Source organism: Erinaceus europaeus, chromosome 15 (assembly GCF_950295315.1).
Source record: "Erinaceus europaeus chromosome 15, mEriEur2.1, whole genome shotgun sequence".
Classification (NCBI taxonomy): Eukaryota; Metazoa; Chordata; class Mammalia; order Eulipotyphla; family Erinaceidae; genus Erinaceus; species Erinaceus europaeus.
The window spans coordinates 14,871,233-14,890,505 of NC_080176.1; the positions used below are offsets into that span (position 1 = coordinate 14,871,233).

Genomic DNA, 19,273 nt, shown 5'->3' on the forward strand with positions numbered 1-19,273 from the left:
TTGTTGGATAGGACAGAGAGAAATGGAGAGAGGAGGGGAAGACAGAGGGGGAGAGAAAGATAGACACCTGCAGACCTGCTTTACCGCCTGTGAAACGACTCCCCTGCAGGTGGGGAGTTGGGGGCTTGAACCGCGATCCTTACACCGGTCCCTACACTTTGCACCTCGTGCACTTAACCTGCTGCGCTACCACCCGACTCCCAAAACTACAATCTTCTAACATGGGTTTAAAGAATTCTTGAGAACAAGACCCTAGCTCCATCTCCTTAGCAATTTAAGCAGTGCCTTTTCTGTTGGTTGTTTACCTTTCTCTTATTTGATAGGACAGAGAGAAAATGGAATAGAGAGAGAGAAAGAGACATACCTATAGCACTGCTTCACTATTTATGAAGCTTCCCCACTCATAGGTAGGGGTCAGGGGCTTAACTTGGATCTTTGTGTATGGTAACATGTAAGCTCAACCAGAGTACTGCTGAGCTCTAGCTGAGATGCTGGGCATTGGACCTGGCTTACTGGAGCCTCAAGAGTGAAAGTCTTTTTGCAAAACCACGATGTCATCTCCTCAGTCCATAAACCAAGTGTCCTAAAATCCTGACCTGGTAAAGAACTATAGAAATGATTCTTAAAAGTGAAAAAAAGAAAAGAAAGAGAAGAAAAAAAGCAGCATTTATTTTCCATTATAAGTATATTATTTTTACTTTCAAATAAATATAAGCAGATTATTTCTAGTAAGTGGAAAACTGACTTTCTTGTACATTATTGTAAGTAAAGGGTAGTCAAATTAAAGGAGAAATCAAAGGACAGAAAGTATTTTCTTAGAATCTCTTTCAATGAAATGATAAATGTGACCATGGAGAACTATGTATTACTAGATGATTATCATTAAAAAAAAAAACCTCGTTGGGAGTTGGGCAGTAGCACAGTGGGTTAAGAGCAGGTGTCACAAAGCGCAAGCACCTGCATAAGGATCCCAGTTTGAGCCCCCGGCTCCCCACCTGCAGGGCCCTGGTCACTTCACAGGCAGTGAAGCAGGTCTGCAGGTGTCTATCTTTCTCTCCCCCTGTTTTCCCCTCCTCTCTCCATTTCTCTCTGTCCTATTCAACAACGATGACATCAATAACAACAATAACTACATCAATAAAAAAACCAAGGTCAACAAAAGGGGGGGGAACCTGGTTATGGGTGCTGGACAGTAAGGCACCAGGTTAAGTGCACATAGTAGGGAAGCAAGGACATGCACAAGGATCAGGGTTTGAAACCCTGGCTCCCCACCTGAAGGGGGGTTCACTTCACAAGTGGTGAAGATTGTAGGTGTTTATTTTGCTCACTCCCTCTCTATCTATCCCCTCCTCTCTCAATTTCTCTCTGTCCTAACCAATAAAATGGACAAAGTGGCTCCCAAGAGCAGTAGATTAACAGTGCTGGCACTGAGTCCCATCAATAACCCTGGAGGCAAAAAGTAAATAAATAAAATAAAATAAACAAGTAAAAATAAAATTTAAAACCTGGTTATTTTATTGATATTTTGGATGCAGCAACTATTATCAAATCATTAAAATGTCCTTGAAACAAAAAGGTAACCAAAAAAACCAAATCTTATTCGGGAATTTTTTTAAATGTTTAGATTCTAAGATCCTCTTCCACCCCTCACCCCCCTCCCCATCTCCAGTCCTTTTCCTTAGAAACTGAAGGAGACATGTGCACTCAGCCTCCTCCATAGGAGGCATAACCCAGGGAGCAGTGAACACCCAACTTACGTGTCGTAGGTGTAGAATGCTTGCTCAAACCGGTGGCAGGAGCGAGGGGTCACCTTGTATACACCTATAGCCAGAAAATCAAAAGTAGTTTTCAAAGAAGGGCATCTATTATGCTAAGCAATTCCCACATTTGAAATATAAAGGCAATGCCTCTCCTGAAGACTCACCACGTATCAGAACTATGCAATAATGGCATCAGAAAAACCTTTCCCACTGCCTACGATGGCTTCTTACCAGTGACCCAAGCCATTTAGCGCCCACTCACAAGTTCAGGTTTTCCATTTTCTATAATTTAATAGCTCTTAGTACTTTACTCTGCACAGATGAAGCTAAAAGATTGTGTAGAAGGAGTAAGAAGTACTTTTTTGCTGCACATTAGACCAAAATTTTCCTACTTAACAGACTCTGTAAAGATTTAAGAAATAATTATAGCCTGAACACCTTCTTTAAAACATTCCTAAAAAGGGATGGGGAGATGGCCAAAAAAATTATGGAACAATTACAGAAAGATTCATAACATAAGCCCATGTAACTCTCAGTCTAGGGATGTGTGTCATGATTTTTAAGAGAAATACAGTTGATTTCAAGGAATTAAGACTTTTAAGTCATGCACTTTTCCCAGATGATCACCAACATTTTAGCCAAATTTCCCACAAAACTCAGAAACTAGTTCAAACCACACTTACTATTCCCAAGACATGAAGTAAACACCAGTGAGGTTACTTCTAGAACAAATTATATGTTCTCCAATCATTTGGACTGTTCTTGCATTTGATAAACATTGATAGAGCACCAGGACCTACTATAGGCCAGAAATTAAGCTAGGTAGAAAGAGGCAGTTGACAGCCATGAGCATGTAAATTAAGTACAAATTTGCAATATGATCAAGAACTTCCATTTTTACATAAGCACCCATGAAAAATGAAAATGGATTTCCATATAAAGATGTGTAAACAAATGCTCACAGCCACATTATTCATAATAACTCCAAACTGGAAGTAACTCAAATCTGCAAAACTGGTAAGTGTATACACAAAATGTGCTATCTTCATGTAATGAAATACTACACAAAAAAAGAGTACACTGGTGAAAGTATAAGCAAAAGGAACCAGACAAAAATACCAGTACTGTATGATTTTATTTATAAAAAGTGACCAACTATGGTCCGGGAGGTGGCACAGTGATAAAGCATTGGACTCACAAACATAAGGTCCCAAGTTCAATCCCCGGCAGCACATGTGCCAGAGTAATGTCTGGTTATTTTTCTCTCCTCCTATCTTTCTCATAAATAAAATCTTAAAAAAAAAAAAGTGACCAATTTTCATGGTGGGTGCTAGGTAGAAAGCTATACCCTGTAATCACAAGTTAAAAAATATGGCTTGAAAAAAAAAAACAGGTTAAGAAAGAATCTAACTTTTATTGTGTAAAGATTACTCATAGGGGGCTGGGTGGTACCACAGCGGGTTAAGCGCACATGGCGCAAAGCACAAGGACTGGTGTTAAGGATACCTACCGATTCAAGCCCGTCTCCCCACCTGCAGGGAGGTCGCTTCACAAGCAGTGAAGCAGGTCTGCAGGTGTCTATCTTTCTCTCCCTCTCTCTGCCTTCCCGCCCTCTCTCGATTTCTCTCTGTCCTATTCAACAACAACAACAAAAACAACAATAATAATTACAATAATAACAAGGGCAACAAAAGGGGAAAAAATGGCCTCCAGGAGCAGTGGATCCATGGTACAGGCACCGAGTCCCAACAATAACCCTGGAGGCAAAAAGAAAAGAAAGAAATGCATTTAGTGGTAATGTTCACTAAGAATCTCATTCTTCTGTGTGTTAAGATAGTTTGGAAGAGATACTGTTAAAAAAAAAAATCACTCATAAGCAGAGGTCCCTGTTGTTGTTGTCAATAGTGTTGTCTTTGTTTGTTTTGTTTTATTGCCATCAGGGTTATCAATAGAGCTATTGCTCCCTGAAGTTATTTGACAGGACAGAGAGAATTTAAGACAAGGAGAGAAACAACTGCAGTACCTGCTTCACTGCTTATGTAGCTTCCCCTCTAAAGGTAGGGAGGGGAACTTGAACCTGGGTCCTTGAGAATGGTAGCATGTGCACTTAACTAAGTGTGCCACCATCACATCCCCTAGTGTTGTTTTTTTTTTTCCCCTCCAGGGTTATTGCTGGGGCTCAGTGCCTACACTATGAATCCACTGCTCCTGGAGGCCATATTTTCCCATTTTGTTGCCCTTGTCATTATTGTTGCCACTGATGTTGTTGCTGTTGGATAGGATAGAGAGAATTGGGAAAGGAGGGAAGACAGAGAGGGGGAGAGAAAGACACCTGCAGACCTGTTGCACCGCTTGTGAAGGGACTCCCCTGCAGGTGGGGAGCTGGGGGCTCAAACCGGGTTCTTTAATCAGGTCCTTGCACTTTGCGCCATGTGTGCTTAACCCACTGTGCTACCATCCGACACCCTATAGCTGTATTTTAAAGAATGGAATGTCCGTGGTCTGGGAGGTGGCGCACTGGATAAGGCTTTGGACTCTCAAGCGTGAGGCTGTGAGTTCAATCCCTGGCAGCACATGTGCCAGAGTGATGTCTAGTTCTTTTTCTCTCCTATCATTTCTAATGAATAAATAAACAAAATCTTTTAAAAAAGAATGGAATGTTTGAGAAGTCTCTACCTAACTCAAACCCAAGAGACTGCCGTACTTTCCAGTACTAAATCTTTGGGTTAAAATACTGCTCCCTCCCTAATAAAGAGAGATCACTCTAACCACAGCTGAAATTGATAGTTTGATGCCAATGGATCCAAGGTTGAGGAGAGAAAAATGCCTTTAAACCATCCATGGTGCCTTTCTCTCTCTCTAACTCCAGCACATCAATCCTCCCAGACTCACCAGGCTTGGACAGGCAGAATCGGTTGACTCCTTTGGAAAGGTTATAAATCCCAACATTCTCAGGTCCATTTCCATCCTGATAAAATTCCTAAGGGACCAAAGCCAATAAAATTACTTACATGGGGAGATGGAGACACCAAAGTGATTAATAATATTTCTGTTTCTAAACCAGTCATCTGTTTTGCTCATTAATCATTTGGGCAGTTGAGTGCCACAGGAAAATTAAAAACCTTCAAAAACCTCCAACAAAAATGTGCCTTTTTCTTCATGCAATCAACTAATATTTATTGAGCACCTGCTATGTGACAGACCCAGGCAAGGGCCTGGGTAGCTGACAAGGCTCCTGTTCTCAGGAGGCTTATACTCTAATATGGGAAGACAGAAAGCCAATACAGTCAACACAGATATTAGTCACTATTAGACAGGAATGAGAGTCTGAGGAAAATCAAAAGGGAAATAGGATGAACCAGGACCAGCGCAGAGGCTCCTATAGCTGGTGGGTCTCAGGGAAGGCTCCTCAGGGAAGGCTCCTTATGAGCAGGCAGCATCAGGGTTGCAGTCTGAATGCTGAGCCAAAACCAAATCTGTACATTTCTGGAGAAGGCAAAGCATTGAGGTAGGGGAAGGGCCTCTGTGAAAAGGCACAGAGGAGGGAAAGAGTTTAGTATGGGATTATGCCTGGGCAGAGAGAGACAGAGTGGTGGCTGGAAAGGTAACAACTAAGGAAAGGTCTGACTGGTCTCATCATTGAGGAACAGAGATATTAATCTAAGTGAAATGAACAGGAAGATTTAAGGGAAGAAATGGCTTCCTAAATATCTACCACTTATTCTTTTTTTTTAATATTTATTTATTCCTTTGGTTGCCTTTGTTGTTTTATTGTTGTTATTACTGATGTCATCGTTGTTGGATAGGACAGAGAAATGGAGAGAGAAAGGGAAGATAGAGAGGGGGAAAGACAAGACACCTGCAGACGTGCTTCACCACCTGTGAAGCGACTCCCATGCTGGTGGGGAGCCAGGGGCTTGAACCGGGATCCTTACACGGGTCCTTGCGCTTTGCGCCAGCTGCACTTAACCCACTGCACTACCGCCTGACTCCCTCTACCACTTATTCTTTTTTTTTTTAAGAAAGGATTAATTAACAAAACCATAGGGTAGGAGGGGTAAAACACACAATTCCCACCACCCAATCTCCATAACCCACCCCCCTCCCCTGATAGCTTTCCCATTCTCTATCTCTCTGGGAGCATGGACCCTGGGTCATTGAGGGTTGCAGAAGGTAGAAGGTCTGGCTTCTGTAATTGCTTCCCCGCTGAACATGGGCGTTGACTGGTCGGTCCATACTCCCAGTCTGCCTCTCTCTTTCCCTAGTAGGGTGGGTCTCTGGGGAAGCTGAGCTCCAGGACACATTGGTGTCTACCACTTATTCTTAAACTAGGTGTGAATTAACCTATCTCCGGGCAAACAGCTGTTTCTTGGGAATTTATAATTGTTAGAGCAACCAACTATCACTGTAAACATGAGTTTCAATTCCTCCAATATCTGACAGAAGTAGGCACTTTGTCACCTGCCTCTGTTTCTCTGCCAGGACAAGGGCATCTATCACTGCCTAAAGTAAAAAATGAGGGCAGAGGTAGAGAGCATAATGGCTATGCAAAGAGACTCTCATGCCTGAGGCTCCAACGTCCCTGGTTCAAGCCTCTGCACCACCATAAGCCAGACAGCAGCAGTGCTCTGATTAAAAGAAAAAAAAGTATAAAACAATACACAATTCACAAATGGATTTGTATGGGTCCACCAAGTGCTACCTTTCCTTGGCATCATTACCGTCTATCAGGCCACAGAGACTAGAACAAGAGAATATGATCTGGGTCAGGAAGAAAGCTCTGCACTAGAGCACAAGGCTTTCAGGGTTCAGGCTCCGGTTCAAGTCCCAACACCGCCATCTACAGAGATGAACAATGTTCTGGCTTCTCTTTTTTAAAGAGAATATGGTCCTGTCTAATAGTTCTGTACATAGTCTTGGAATAAACACTGTGGAAGCCGTGGCCTCCTACCTGTTGGTAAATAGTAGCAGTCTACTCCAAGAACACTTTAAATATGTTAATGGCTTTACTGAAAGCTCACTCTAAACCTGAAAGATGAGCATTATGACTCCAGTTTTAAAGGAGAAAACTGAGGTTCAGAAACAGTAGATGAACTTGCTCAAGCTCCTTATCAACCTTCCCCAAATCACCAAAAGTAAAATTTGATGTGTGTGTATGGGGGGAGGGGTAGGAAAGGAAAGCTCTCAAATAGTTTCCCAAATAATCATGTCTCTTCACAAACGGGGTTTAAATGGTTTCTAACGCAGCCTTCCATCATCAGTAGGGACAATGAGAAGCAGAAAAGGAAATCTGGGTGACTATGGTTCTAATACTCTTAATATGCTAGTCCTACTCTCTTTCCAGAGGACAAATATTCCTCCAATTAAGAAAATCTTCACTAGTCAAGCATACCAATGTGATCGCATGAGAAAGGGAACATCTCAGCATATATCCTGTCTGCCGGAACTCAATTGCTGACACATCCTCTTCTAGAACTTCCACCTCCAAACTCTTGTTCTTCCAACACCAATCCTCATGAATGATGCTTACTGGGAAAGCAAACACAAAAACACATGGGAACAGAGCATACCAACACTCTAACACACACACAACTAGGGAAGCATTATCACTATTTAGCTTTTTGGGGGTTTGTTTGTTTGTTTGTTTGCCTCCAAGGTTATTGCTGGGGCTTGGTGCCTGCACTAAGAATCCACTGCTCCTGAAAGCCATTTTTCCCCTTTGTTGTCCTTACTGTTTATCGGTGGTGTTGTTACTATTATCATTGTCATTGCTGTTGGATAGACAGAGAAATTGAGAGAGATGGGGAAGCCAGAGATGGGGAGAGAAAGATAGACACCTGCAGATCTGCTTCACTGCCTGTGAAGCAACTCCCCTGCAGGTGGGGAGCCAGGGGCTCGAACTGGGATCCTTCCACCGGTCCTTGTGCTTTGTGCCACGTGCACTTAACCTGACGCACTACCGCCCTGGTTTTGTTTTTATCTCTTTTACCCAGCAGATTGAGGAGTTTATTATAAAAGGATAGTATAGCAGCCCAGAAGGAGGCACAGTGAGTAAAGTGTTGGATTCTCAGGCATAAAGTTCCAAGTTCGATGGCCTGGGAGGTGGTGCAGTGCAACAAAGCATTGGACTCTCAAGCATGAGGTCCTGAGTTCGATCTCTGGCAGCAATATCTGGTTCTTTCTCTTTCCTATCTTTTTCATTAATAAATAAATAAATAAAATATTTTTTTTAAAAAAAATGGTCCAAGTCTCTTTATAAGAGATTCACTGTTAAGCAGTCCAAAGCTCAATACTCAAAGAGTAGGCGTATAAGGACTGGAAAACTTCTCGAGAAGGGCGTAGAAAATGTACTGATGTTTGCCAGCACTCACTGCTTAGCTGGCATCAATGCAAGGTATTCCAACCCATATTTTAAGCAACTGGGTAAAGGCTATTAAGCTCATTTCACATGAGGAAAGAGTCTAAGGGACAGAAGTCACCTACAATATGAGTCAGTTTCCAGAGGTCAAAATACATCAGTGGATTATTTCACTCATTTCCAGCATTAAGAAATAAAAGGGCATGGGGGAGATAGCATAATGGTTATGCAAACAGACTCTCATGCCTGAGGCTCTAAAGTCCCAGGTTCAATCCCCCACACCACCATAAACCAGAGCTGAGCAGTGCTCTAGTGTTTCTTTCTCTCTGTGTCTGTCTCTGTCTGCATCTAAATAAAATAAATAAAATATTAAAAAAAAAAATAAAAGGGCACAAATGAAGATACCTCCTATAGGAGGAGCATGTGAGTTGTCCTGATAAAAGTGGCAGTTAGCTCACAGAGCCTCAACTCCTGCTATCTCCCATAGCCAAATAATACACATTCAAAGTCATGGGGCAAAAAAGAAAAGACAAAGATTTAAGCAAGTACCAGTATACAGCAGGGAAACAATTTGGGAGACAGGTTTTAGAAAGTTTAGGACAACAGGAAGTGCACAATGAGATACTTTTTAATTAATTAATTAATTAATTTTTTTGCATCCAGGGTTGTTGCTGGGGCTGGGTGCCTGCACTCGAATCCACTGCTCCAGGAGGCCATCTCTCCCCTGTTGCCCTTGTTGTATATCGCTGCCGTTATTATTGTTGTCATTGCTATCATCATTGTTGGATAGGACAGAGAGAAACGGAGAGAGAAAGGGAAGACAGAGAAGGGGAGAGAAAGATAGACACTTGCAGACCTGCTTCACTGCTTGTGAAGCGACCCCCCTGCAGGTGTGGAGCCGGGGGCTCGAACTGGGATCCTTCTGTCGGTCCTTGTGCTTTGCACCATGTGCGCTTAACCGCTGCGCTACCACCCGAACCCTGTATTTCTTTTTTTAAAACTGCTGACAGGGTTATTGCTGAGGCTCACTACCAGCCCTACAAATCCACTACTCCCACTTTTCCTTTTATTTTTTCTTCCCCTCTCTCTCTTCCGTTCTTTTTCCTTTTTATTAGACAAGATAGAAATTGAGAGGAGAAAGGGAAACAGAAAGGGGGAAAGAGACACATGCAGACCTGCTTCACCAGTTGTGAAGCTTTCCCCCTACAGGTAGGGAGTGTGGGCTTTAACCGGGACCCTTGTGCATGGTACCATGTGCATTCACCAGGCATGCCACTGCCCAGCCCCCCTACATTTGGTTCTTACTTTTGTATTTTCCAGGAAGCACACTATCAAAGGTGAAAGTCATGGTGTTGACCTTGTCGGAGAGCTGGAGGCTGCGTTTCTCACCCTGGCGGCTCTGAGATTGCAAGGTCACTACCAGGTCACCACAGGTGTCTGCAGAGAAAAGGTGGGAGGGCCTCATTTAGTTGAAATCACAGAATATGCATGAAAACTCAAGGTGTGTGTTGTCTTGTTGCCCATCAGTTCCTAGAAGGCAGTGCCAGGAAGGCTCTTTAAAACTAGTATGTGTTTACTTGCTTCGAAGATGCTTTTCCCTTGTGCAAATCATAAGCATCAAACAACAAAGGCCCCATTTGAGCCAAAGGCCACCTTTTTCTCCCCACCAAGGTTATCACTGGAAGCCTGCATGACTCCACTGTGTGTGATCTTCCAGCTGTGCCATCACCTAGCCCCCACCTCATTGGCTGTAATAAGATAATGTTCATGGAGCAACATCAGGAGCCAAAAAAAAAAAAAAAAAAAAAAAAGATGCTACAATTTTATTAAATACCCACTGTATATCAGATACAGAATTGGGTTCTTCATTATAAAGTTATTAATAGCAAGGCTTTACATGATTTTTGCAGTATTCCAAGGACTTCTTGAGGCTACATGCTCACTGGCTCATTTGATCCTCCAAATAACCCTTTGAAATAGGTATTATAAATATCTTCAGATAGCAGAGAACTCACAGCACAGAAAAACAAGTAACTTACTCTGGTCACAAAGCAATGGTTCAAGACTGTGTAGTCTAGGTTTTTGTTGTTGTTGCTTTGTTGTGTCTGTCTTTACCTAAACACTGCTTAGCTCATGCATGATAGTGCCAGGGATTGAACTTGGAATCTTTGGTGGTTCAGGCATGAAAATCTTTTTTCAAGGCCAAGTAGACAAGGACCCAGGTTCAAGCCCCTGGTCCTCACCTGCAAGGGGAATGGTTCAGGAGCAGTGAAGCAGTGCTATAGATGTCTCTTTCTTTCTCCCTTTGTGTTTCCCCCCACTTCTTTCTCAATTTCTGTCTCTATCCAAATTAAATATTCAAAAAAAAAAGACATCAAGTATTTTTGTATAACCCTTGTCATGCTATCTCCCCAGCCCTGTGCAATCTAATTCTTGAATCTATTCTTTTTCTTAAATTTTGCCAGTTGCGCTTCAAGCCTGCATGATTCCACCACTCCCAACAGACCTCCTTGGTTTTTGTTTTCTACATGGGAAAAGCATGAACATCACCAGGCGCTGGGGAAGAGCTCCATGGATGGTGGAATATTGTCTCTTTCCTACTTCCTAAATGAAAATTGGCCAATGGAGGGTTCCTAGCAGTAGTATAATGCATGCATGAGGTACCAAATTCATTCCTCAGTGCCTCTTTAAAATAAACAACTGCATAGCCCAGGAGACGGCACAGTGGATAAAGTGTTGGACTTTCAAGTTTGAGGTCCCAAGTCTGATTCCTACTATCACATATGCCAGAGTGGTGTGCTGGTGTGTGTGTGTGTACGTGTGTGTGTGTACGTATGTGTGTGTACGTATGTGTATGCACATGCGCAGCAGTATTCCCATTTTACAAGAGAAAAACTGAAGCTGGACAAGCAAATGCTTATTGTCTCAGAGCTGATAAGTGACAGGTCAGGTTTCCAAAACAGGATCTTAATTCTATCTTCCCTTCAGCGTCAAGGAGGAAAAGAAGTTCATATATTTTCTGAGCATCAAAATAAAAATACTCCAAGATAAATATCTCTGGTGACTCACTGTGGTAATTTTCCTGATGAAACTGTAGCCAGTAGGGGTCCCCAAAACCAGTCCCCAGGAGCAGTTTCCCCTTTCATTGGTCGACTATCCCATGTGGAAAGGCTCACTAAAACTCCACTTCACCTGCTGTGAAGCTCTCTGCTCTTGCTTTCAAGGGTCAGCTTACCCAAACAAGAGACTTTCCCAGAAACAGATGCCAAAAACTGGACAAAGGTCACGTCCATGATGGGCCTATCAGTCACGGTGAGAGGAAAGGCCTTGGGTTTCAACGTCAGACCTGCTCTGCTCTCAGCCTCGGGAACCATCACCTGCAGGGCACATGGGACAACATCAGTGACTGCATTAGGGGCACAGCTCCCCAGGTCTTTGGGGCATTAGAACATTCTTCTGCGCCCAAGGCTAACCAGAGTTCGAAGGGTAAAAGTTCATTCCTAGGCCCAGTCTGATTATCACTACAGATCCACAAAGCAGGTTGTATAGAGCAGGGGCAGGGGTAAAAATATAATGATTATGCAAAGTCCCAGGTTCAATCCCCCACACCACCATAAACCAGAGCTGAGCAGTGCTATGGTGGGGGGTAGGGGAAGAGAATGAGAGTATTTTAAATCAGACGTAACTCGCCTTTAGCAGTGTCATGGTACACACAAAAGGTACCTGGCCTTGCTCTGCAAAATCACACATGGTTGTCACCTATCATCCATAATCATCATACCAAATCCCAGAGCCTTCTTCTGGTTTGAGGGCACTCACAACAGGTTATGAGCTACCACATATGCCTTTTTGTTTTTTAATTTTTTTAATATTTATTTCTTTATTCCCTTCTGTTGCCATTGTTGTTTTATTGTAGTTATTGTTATTGTTGTCACATATGCCTTCTTATATGTATGAGGCCTAGAGTAGAGTCCCAGCAATACATGGAAGCATTATGGACAACGGTGGTCTGCTTCTCTCCCTCTCTTAAAAATAAAGAACAGAAAATTGGGCCAGGGAGATAGTATAATGATTATACAAAATAATTTCCTCTTGAGCCTCTGAGATCCCAGGTTCAAATCTAGCACCACCATAAACCAGAACTGATTTCTCTTTTGTGTATATATCCCTCTCATTAAAATAATAAAACAAGGCAAAGGAGAACCAAGGAGAAGAAGGGGAAGAAATAAAAAAGGAAAACTGGACCAAGAAGACCTTCAGCAATATTGCACATGCATGAGGGTCCAGTTTTCATTTCCTGGGGCCTCATTAAAAAAAAAAAAAAACCATTATAGAACTATTCTTTATTGGAAAGGAGGCTTATCATGGTTTCAAAAGGGTGTCCAAAGGCTTGTTAACCTGGTTAACTTTTCAAGAAGCTAGCTGTCTGGTAAGGCATGTGGCAATCCACATATGACACTACTTGGTGACAGCAGGGAGACAAATTTCTCCCAGCCCAGCACTCACTGGAGGGACCCCATGTGTCCCAGCAGAGCTCCTCTCCTGACTGCTCTTCCTCAGGCAGGAGGAAGAGTGGCAGAGAACAAGAGCTGACCTCTGCACATGACTAGCCTCTGGCTCTCTTGCCTACCTGCACACAGGCCTTCAACCTGGTGCTGAGACCATGGGCTGGGGTCACCCCTGCTTCTGTGCCAACTCAGAAAAACCAGGAAGTGCCTGCCTGCTCACCAGTCTTCAATGAGGGGGAAATGAAAAGGTCCATTTTGACCTCTGGTACCAGAAGCCATGGCATGTGGACACCATCTGCAAAGACCCAGGTTCAAGCCCAGTCCCCACCTATAGAGGGAAAGCTTTGCAAATGGTGAAACAGTGCTACAAGTGTATGTCTCCCTTCCCCCTCCTTCTCAATCTCTGTCTCTATCCTATAAATAAATAAAATATTCTTTTAAAAAAATCACAGGAGTCGAACCATAGCGCAGCAGGTTAAACACATGGTGCAAAGCACAAGGACCGGTGTAAGGATTCCCGTTCAAGCCCCTGGCTCCCCACCTGCAGGGGGATCACTTCACAAGTGGTGAAGCAGGACTGCAGGTGTTTATCTTTCTCTTCTCCTCTACATCTTCCTCTCCTCTCTCCATTTCTCTCCGTCCTATCGAACAACGATGACAACAAGAACAACAAGAATAATAACTACAATAAAAAAACAACAAGGGTAACAAAAGGAAATAATATTTAAAAAAAAAAAAAATCACAAGACAAAAAGAGCGGTTTCACTAATAACCCACTTTAACATCATGGTCTTTCCCCAAAACTACATCCTACCTGAACTTTGTAGGTGCCTGGTTTTGCTTTAAAACAAAATGCTCCCTGGGCATCTGTCTCCACAGTGACCAAAGACCTGTCCTTGTCTTGTGACGACAGGACAACTCTGTATTTACTCATCTGCTTTGCAGTGTCAGGGAAGCGAGTGATTGATATCTGGCCGCAAACGCTGAACCTGCAAAGAGAGGGCCATTCATTCCAGCATGATAACTCAATTATAACAAGAAAGGAGCTTATCAACCCAAATTCCCTCTTCTATGCCTCTCCCTAGAGACTGAATTAATCTTAATGAAGAGACAGGAATGCAGCCCAAATGACTCCAGTTTTCATTACTATTTTTTCTTTCCTTCTGTTTTATATGACACAACAGAGAGAAACTGAGAGGGGAAGGGTCAATAGAGAAAGATAGCTACCTGCAGACCTGCTTCATTGCTCATGAAGCTTCCTCACTGCAGGTGAAAACTATGGGTTTGAATTCAGTCCATGCGTAAGGTAAAATGTGCGCTCAACCAAGTGCACCAGCAACCCCCCACACCCCCCACTGTAATTCCAGTTTTAAAAGCAGCCTTGGGAAGGAAGACTGGGTCTCTTTCTACAGGAGGGCAATGGCAGAGAGGAGCCCAAGGCAGGGCTGTTTATATGTTCTGGCTGACATCTGGCAAACCCATTGGGGAAGCAATTCTCAAGAGAAATCTGTCAATAATAAAAAATGTTTCGGGAGTCAGGCAGTAGCGCAGTGGGCAAAGCACAAGGACGGCATAAGGATCCCAGTTCGAGCCTCCGGCTCCCCACCTGCAGGGGAGAAGCTTCACAGCCAGTGAAGCAGGTCTACAGGTGTCTATCTTTCTTTCCCCCTCTCTGTCTTCCCCTCCTCTATCCATTTCTCTCTGCCCTATCCAACAACGACATCAATAACAATAATAACTACAACAAGAGCAACAAAAGGGAAAATAATATAAAAAAAATTAAAAATAAATAATGTTTCAAGTAATTGGATCATTGATGGTTGGAGCAGCCTCAGATTGCAGATGTGGATGCGTCCTTAAAATCAAGGCTGAAAGCTGCAGAACAAACTGGGAGTACACAGACTATAAAACAAGACAGGGCTGCCGAAGACACCTTCCTCACCTGTGATTATAGCTAATGCATGGATAAAAGCAAGCACAAGACTTGAGACAGAAAGGGTAATTAAGTTTTAAAAAATTACAACACTAAAACTGAACTCCTTTGGAGCTAGGAGCCACAAAGCAACTTATAATAGAAAGGCTCAATTATGGTAATGACTCTGACTGAAGCTTCTCAGGGAACTTAGTGGAAAGTGCTGGGCTTCACCCCAAGATGCACAGGAAAAGGAGGTCCACTTGGCAACAGGCTTCCTTTCTGGTCAGGTGATATATTCAAGAGCAATCATGGACCAAGGATGAAGGACACACTTTGTTTCTGGACTGGCTAGTGGTTGTTTTTTCTGAATTTCAAGGATCATTTCAGATAAAAATCCTGGGTTACCTCTGACAGAAAGATAACGAGAAATGTTAGATCTGATACTGGCTAGTCATGTGGTGCTCCAAATGTTCGAACACATGCTCTACTGCAAATAAACAGCAGAAGGTGAAACAAAGAGGCAAAATACCTTCAGTAAGGGTTCTAGGAAAAGTGAAAAGCATGGTTATAGTGAGAGGACTTGCCTGGCCATGTGAACTCAGGATGCATGTAAGACTCTACAGTCTCAAGAGTCAAGCCACTTATGTGACGATATATGGACTATGAGCTGAGAATGGCTTTCTCACTTGTATTTTCTATTTATTTATTCCCTTTTGTTGCCTTTGTTATTTTATTATTATTGTAGTTATTACTGTCGTTGTTGGATAGGACAGAGAGAAATGGAGAGAGATGGGGAAGACAGAGAGGGGGAAAGAGAGACACCTGCAGACCTGCTTCACTGCCTATGAAGCAACTGCTGTCTGAAAGTGTTTCTGAAAGCAAGGAGGGCTTAAATCCCAGAATTACATCCTGAGCTTCATCAAAACGGAGGCATGGCCCCAGGCTTCATGAGTGATGTGTTTCCCATTCACTACTAACTCTTGAACTTGACCCCCACCTGTCTACAAAAGAAAATGCTTGCCAGGGTCTCCTCAGTGACCAAGTCAAAGTTCAGTTCTCTGAGCCCCACTGGTGTCAGACACTACACCTCACAACTAAAATTCACCAACCCAGGCTTTCCTGGCACTACCCCTAAACACCAGCACTCCATTTTGAGTTTGCTATCCTTGCCATTCTACCTTTAAGGTGTTGACTGCAACCTGCAGCTCAGTCTCTAGGATTTATGTTCTAGCCAAGCAGCTGGAGGAGAGCTCCATCTAGTGGCCTCATAGGCCTTTAACACTAAAATGTACCTTAGGTTTCTACCAGCCTCCTCTCCCACACCCATCCTCCTTTCAAATGGGGTAAACATTTTCCTTATATGTCCTTGGCTCCCTTATTAAGGAAGCCCTCAAAAACTCTGCCCTCAGGCTTAACTCTTCTCTTGTCTCCTTCAAAGCCACAATTCAGGATGCCATCAGAGTGCCTTAAAATAAAATAAAATAAAATAAAATAAAATAAAATAAAATAGAAAGGGGGTCGGGCGGTAGCACAGTGGGTTAAGTGCACATGGCATGTAGCGCAAGGACCAGAGCAGGAATCCTGGTTCGAGTCCCCGGCTCCCCACCTGCAAGGGAGTCGCTTCACAGGCGGTGAAGCAGGTCTACAAGTGTCTATCTTTCTCTCCCCCTCAGTCTTCCCCTCCTTTCTCCATTTCTGTCTTATCCAACAATGATAACATCAATAACCACAGCAATAATAACTACAACAATAAAACAAGGGCAACAAAAGGGAATAAATAAATACAAAAAAAAAATTAGATTTCACCATGGGAGTACCATGCTCACAGTCTGTCACTGGTCTTGACCCCAGAGGAGAAAAATCCCATCTCCCCATGGGTGGTGAGGCCTGTGTGCCTGGCACCCACTGCCCAATACCTCAATGCTCCAGCAAAACCAAGCTCTCCTCTCCTGTCAACACCACACTGCTGGGGCTATCGAGTTTTTGCTTACTGAGCCACTCTCCAAGTAGGCTCATCTACTCCATAAGTGACTGTCCAGTGAGCATCTACCACTGTGCCAGGGACAGAGGCAGCACCATGCACAGAATGGCTTTCAGGTGACAGGAAGTTCTGAGATGTGCATCCTGGGGTGGCTCTTTGAACTACATCCCATTGAGATTTCACAAAACCACTTGTTCACCCCCAAGAGGTCACCTCATATATGCACAGTAAGTACAATAAAGCAGAAGAAACTATGACAACAAAAGACAGATGTGTGATGATGCCAACTTCTGATGTCGTTGAGAATGAAGCCAAGGAACCTCACATCCCAATGACGTGATGTCAGACCTGGGAGATCTTTTCCACATTAACAAACATGATCTGACTTTGAAGCAAGATCGCTTTAAGTACCCAACACGTATGTGAACCTTTTGTTTGTAAGCACTCATCTGATAAGAGTCTGAGAGAGGATCCTTGGCATGATCACAGATGGGAGGGGGGGGTCTATTCTCTGCTGGTGGTCATGGGAGCATCGGCTCTTCCACACCCAAGCCTCTTACCCTGTCGCAATGATGTCAGCCAGCTGAGGAGTGTTGGGAGCAATTTTGATTGTGACCACGTCAAAGTACAGGTGCTCTTTCTGAGCATGGATGGTGTACGTCCCTGTAGTGATGTTCTCCAGACGGAAGGAGCCATCCGCTTTTGTCTTGACTACAATGCAAACAAAAAGATGAGCTCAAGCAACTGTCTTTTCCCTCCAGACATACATAAGAATACTGGATACAAAGAGCTGGCATATTTTCTTGGATTCACTAAGATTTTGTTTTCTAGCCATTTCTCTCTGTGATCAAAAACACCCCTGCCAAATACTCCCAGTCCCAGACATCTTCTGCCCACCTTTGATCTGGTTATTCAGAGTGACCACTGCTTCTGGAACACCTTCTCCTTCAGGTCCATTCAAGACCCTCCCGGTGACTGAGAATCCCATGACATGAAACACGGGCTAAAGGAAGAAAGAACAAGAAGAATGTTCTCCTGTGCCTGAGTCCCTGAGACCCCTTTATGCCACCTTCATCATCACTCAGCACAGTTGACTTCTTCCAGTCCCATATCAGCCAGGCAACACCACCCACAGAATTTCCCCATGTCTATTTTCTTTCTTGTATCCCCAACACACTAATGTTTGTCAAAACTGAAAGGGGAATATCTATTGACATACTTCCCAAGTTAAAGATCAGCCAACCAGGGAGTTGGGTGGTAGCGCAGCGGGTTAAGCACAAGTGGTGCGAAGCGCAAGGACCGGCATAAGGATCCCAGTTTGAGCCACCAGCTCCCCACCTGCGGGGGCGTCACTTCACAGGTGGTGAAGCAGGTCTGCAGGTGTCTATCTTTCTCTCTCCCGCTCTGTCTTCCCCTCCTCTTTCCACTTCTCTCTGTCCTATCCAACAACGACGACATCAATAACAATAATAATAACTACAACAACAAAAAGACAAGGGCAAAAAAGGGAAAATAAATAAATTAAATAAATTTAAAAAAAGATCACATAACCAAACCTGAAAAAGGGTTTTCAGAACAGGAATTGTTACTATTGTTACTGTGTGTTCACTAAATGGAGTAGCTATAACTAGGTTCTAATTCTCTAGATTAGAGAAATTACATGGGAGGGAGAGGGCTAGGAGAAAGAACATATATTTTACCTGGTTCGAACTCCCAACACTATATGGGAACACCATCCACAACAGGTGCTGTGGAGTCTCTCTTTTCTCTTTATCTATCTCTATCTTTAGTTAAAAAACAAAAACAGGGGGGTTGAGCGGTAGCGCAGCGGGTTAAGCGCACATGGTACGAAGCCAAGGACCAGCATCCGGCTCCCCACCTGCAGGGGAGTCACTTCACAGGTGGTGAAGCAGATCTGCAGGTGTCTATCTTTCTCTCCCCCGTCTTCCCCTTCACTCTCCATTTCTCTCTGTCCTATCCAACAACGACAATAACAACAGTAATAGCTACAACAATAAAACAACAAGAACAGCAAAAGAGAATAAATACACAAATAAGTATTTTAAAAAACAAACAAAACAGTACACTTGGAGTGGTCTATCATGCAGGCACAAAGCTCTACAGGGAAATAAAAAAAAAAGGGGAAGGAAGGAAGGAAGGAAGGAAGGAGAGAGAGAAAGAAAGAAAGAAAGAGAGAAAGAAAGAAAGAAAGAAAATGTGTAGGCTATCACCATGAGATAGCTCAAACTTGCATGCCTATAACCTCAGGTCACAGATTCAGTCCTCAGCACTGCGTTATACCAGAGCTGAACAGTGCTCTAGTCTCTATCTTTTTATCCTCTCTCAACCCACCTCCCTCATAATAAATATATTGTAAAATAAAGTATTTTATTGGCTGGGAAGACAGCATAATGGTTCTGCGAAAGATTTTCATGCCTGAGGCTCTGAGGTCCTAAGGTTAATTCCCAGCACCACCATAAGACAGAGCTGAGCAGTGCTCTGGTGCCTCTCCCTTCCTATATCTTACTCTCTCTATCTCTCTCTCTCTCATTAAAATAGTGAATAAAACATCTAAAAATAAAAAGATTCCATGCCTGAGACTCTAGGTCCAAGGTTTAAACCCCAGGACAAGCTATGCCAAAACTGACTGTATGCTAGTTAAAAAATAAATAACAATTTTTTAAATCAGGGCTTTAAGAAAGAAAGAAATTGAGTGAATCCCTTGGTAACTGGAAAAGGGTTTAGGGTTTT

General features: G+C 43.2%; 1 protein-coding gene across 1 annotated transcript in view; it reads right to left on the reverse strand.

Annotated features, from left to right (window-relative positions):
• Positions 1-19,273, reverse strand: part of LOC103107726 (BOS complex subunit NOMO1) — a 64,072-nt gene that overhangs the window by 23,133 nt on the left and 21,666 nt on the right. The window contains exons 10-17 of the mRNA XM_007516536.3: positions 17,420-17,525; positions 17,083-17,233; positions 13,441-13,615; positions 11,354-11,495; positions 9,424-9,555; positions 7,153-7,289; positions 4,653-4,740; positions 1,758-1,821 (exon numbers count right to left, since the gene is read on the reverse strand). Of these exons, the coding sequence (XP_007516598.1) occupies positions 1,758-1,821; positions 4,653-4,740; positions 7,153-7,289; positions 9,424-9,555; positions 11,354-11,495; positions 13,441-13,615; positions 17,083-17,233; positions 17,420-17,525 (995 nt within the window). The remainder of the gene's footprint in view (positions 1-1,757; positions 1,822-4,652; positions 4,741-7,152; positions 7,290-9,423; positions 9,556-11,353; positions 11,496-13,440; positions 13,616-17,082; positions 17,234-17,419; positions 17,526-19,273) is intronic.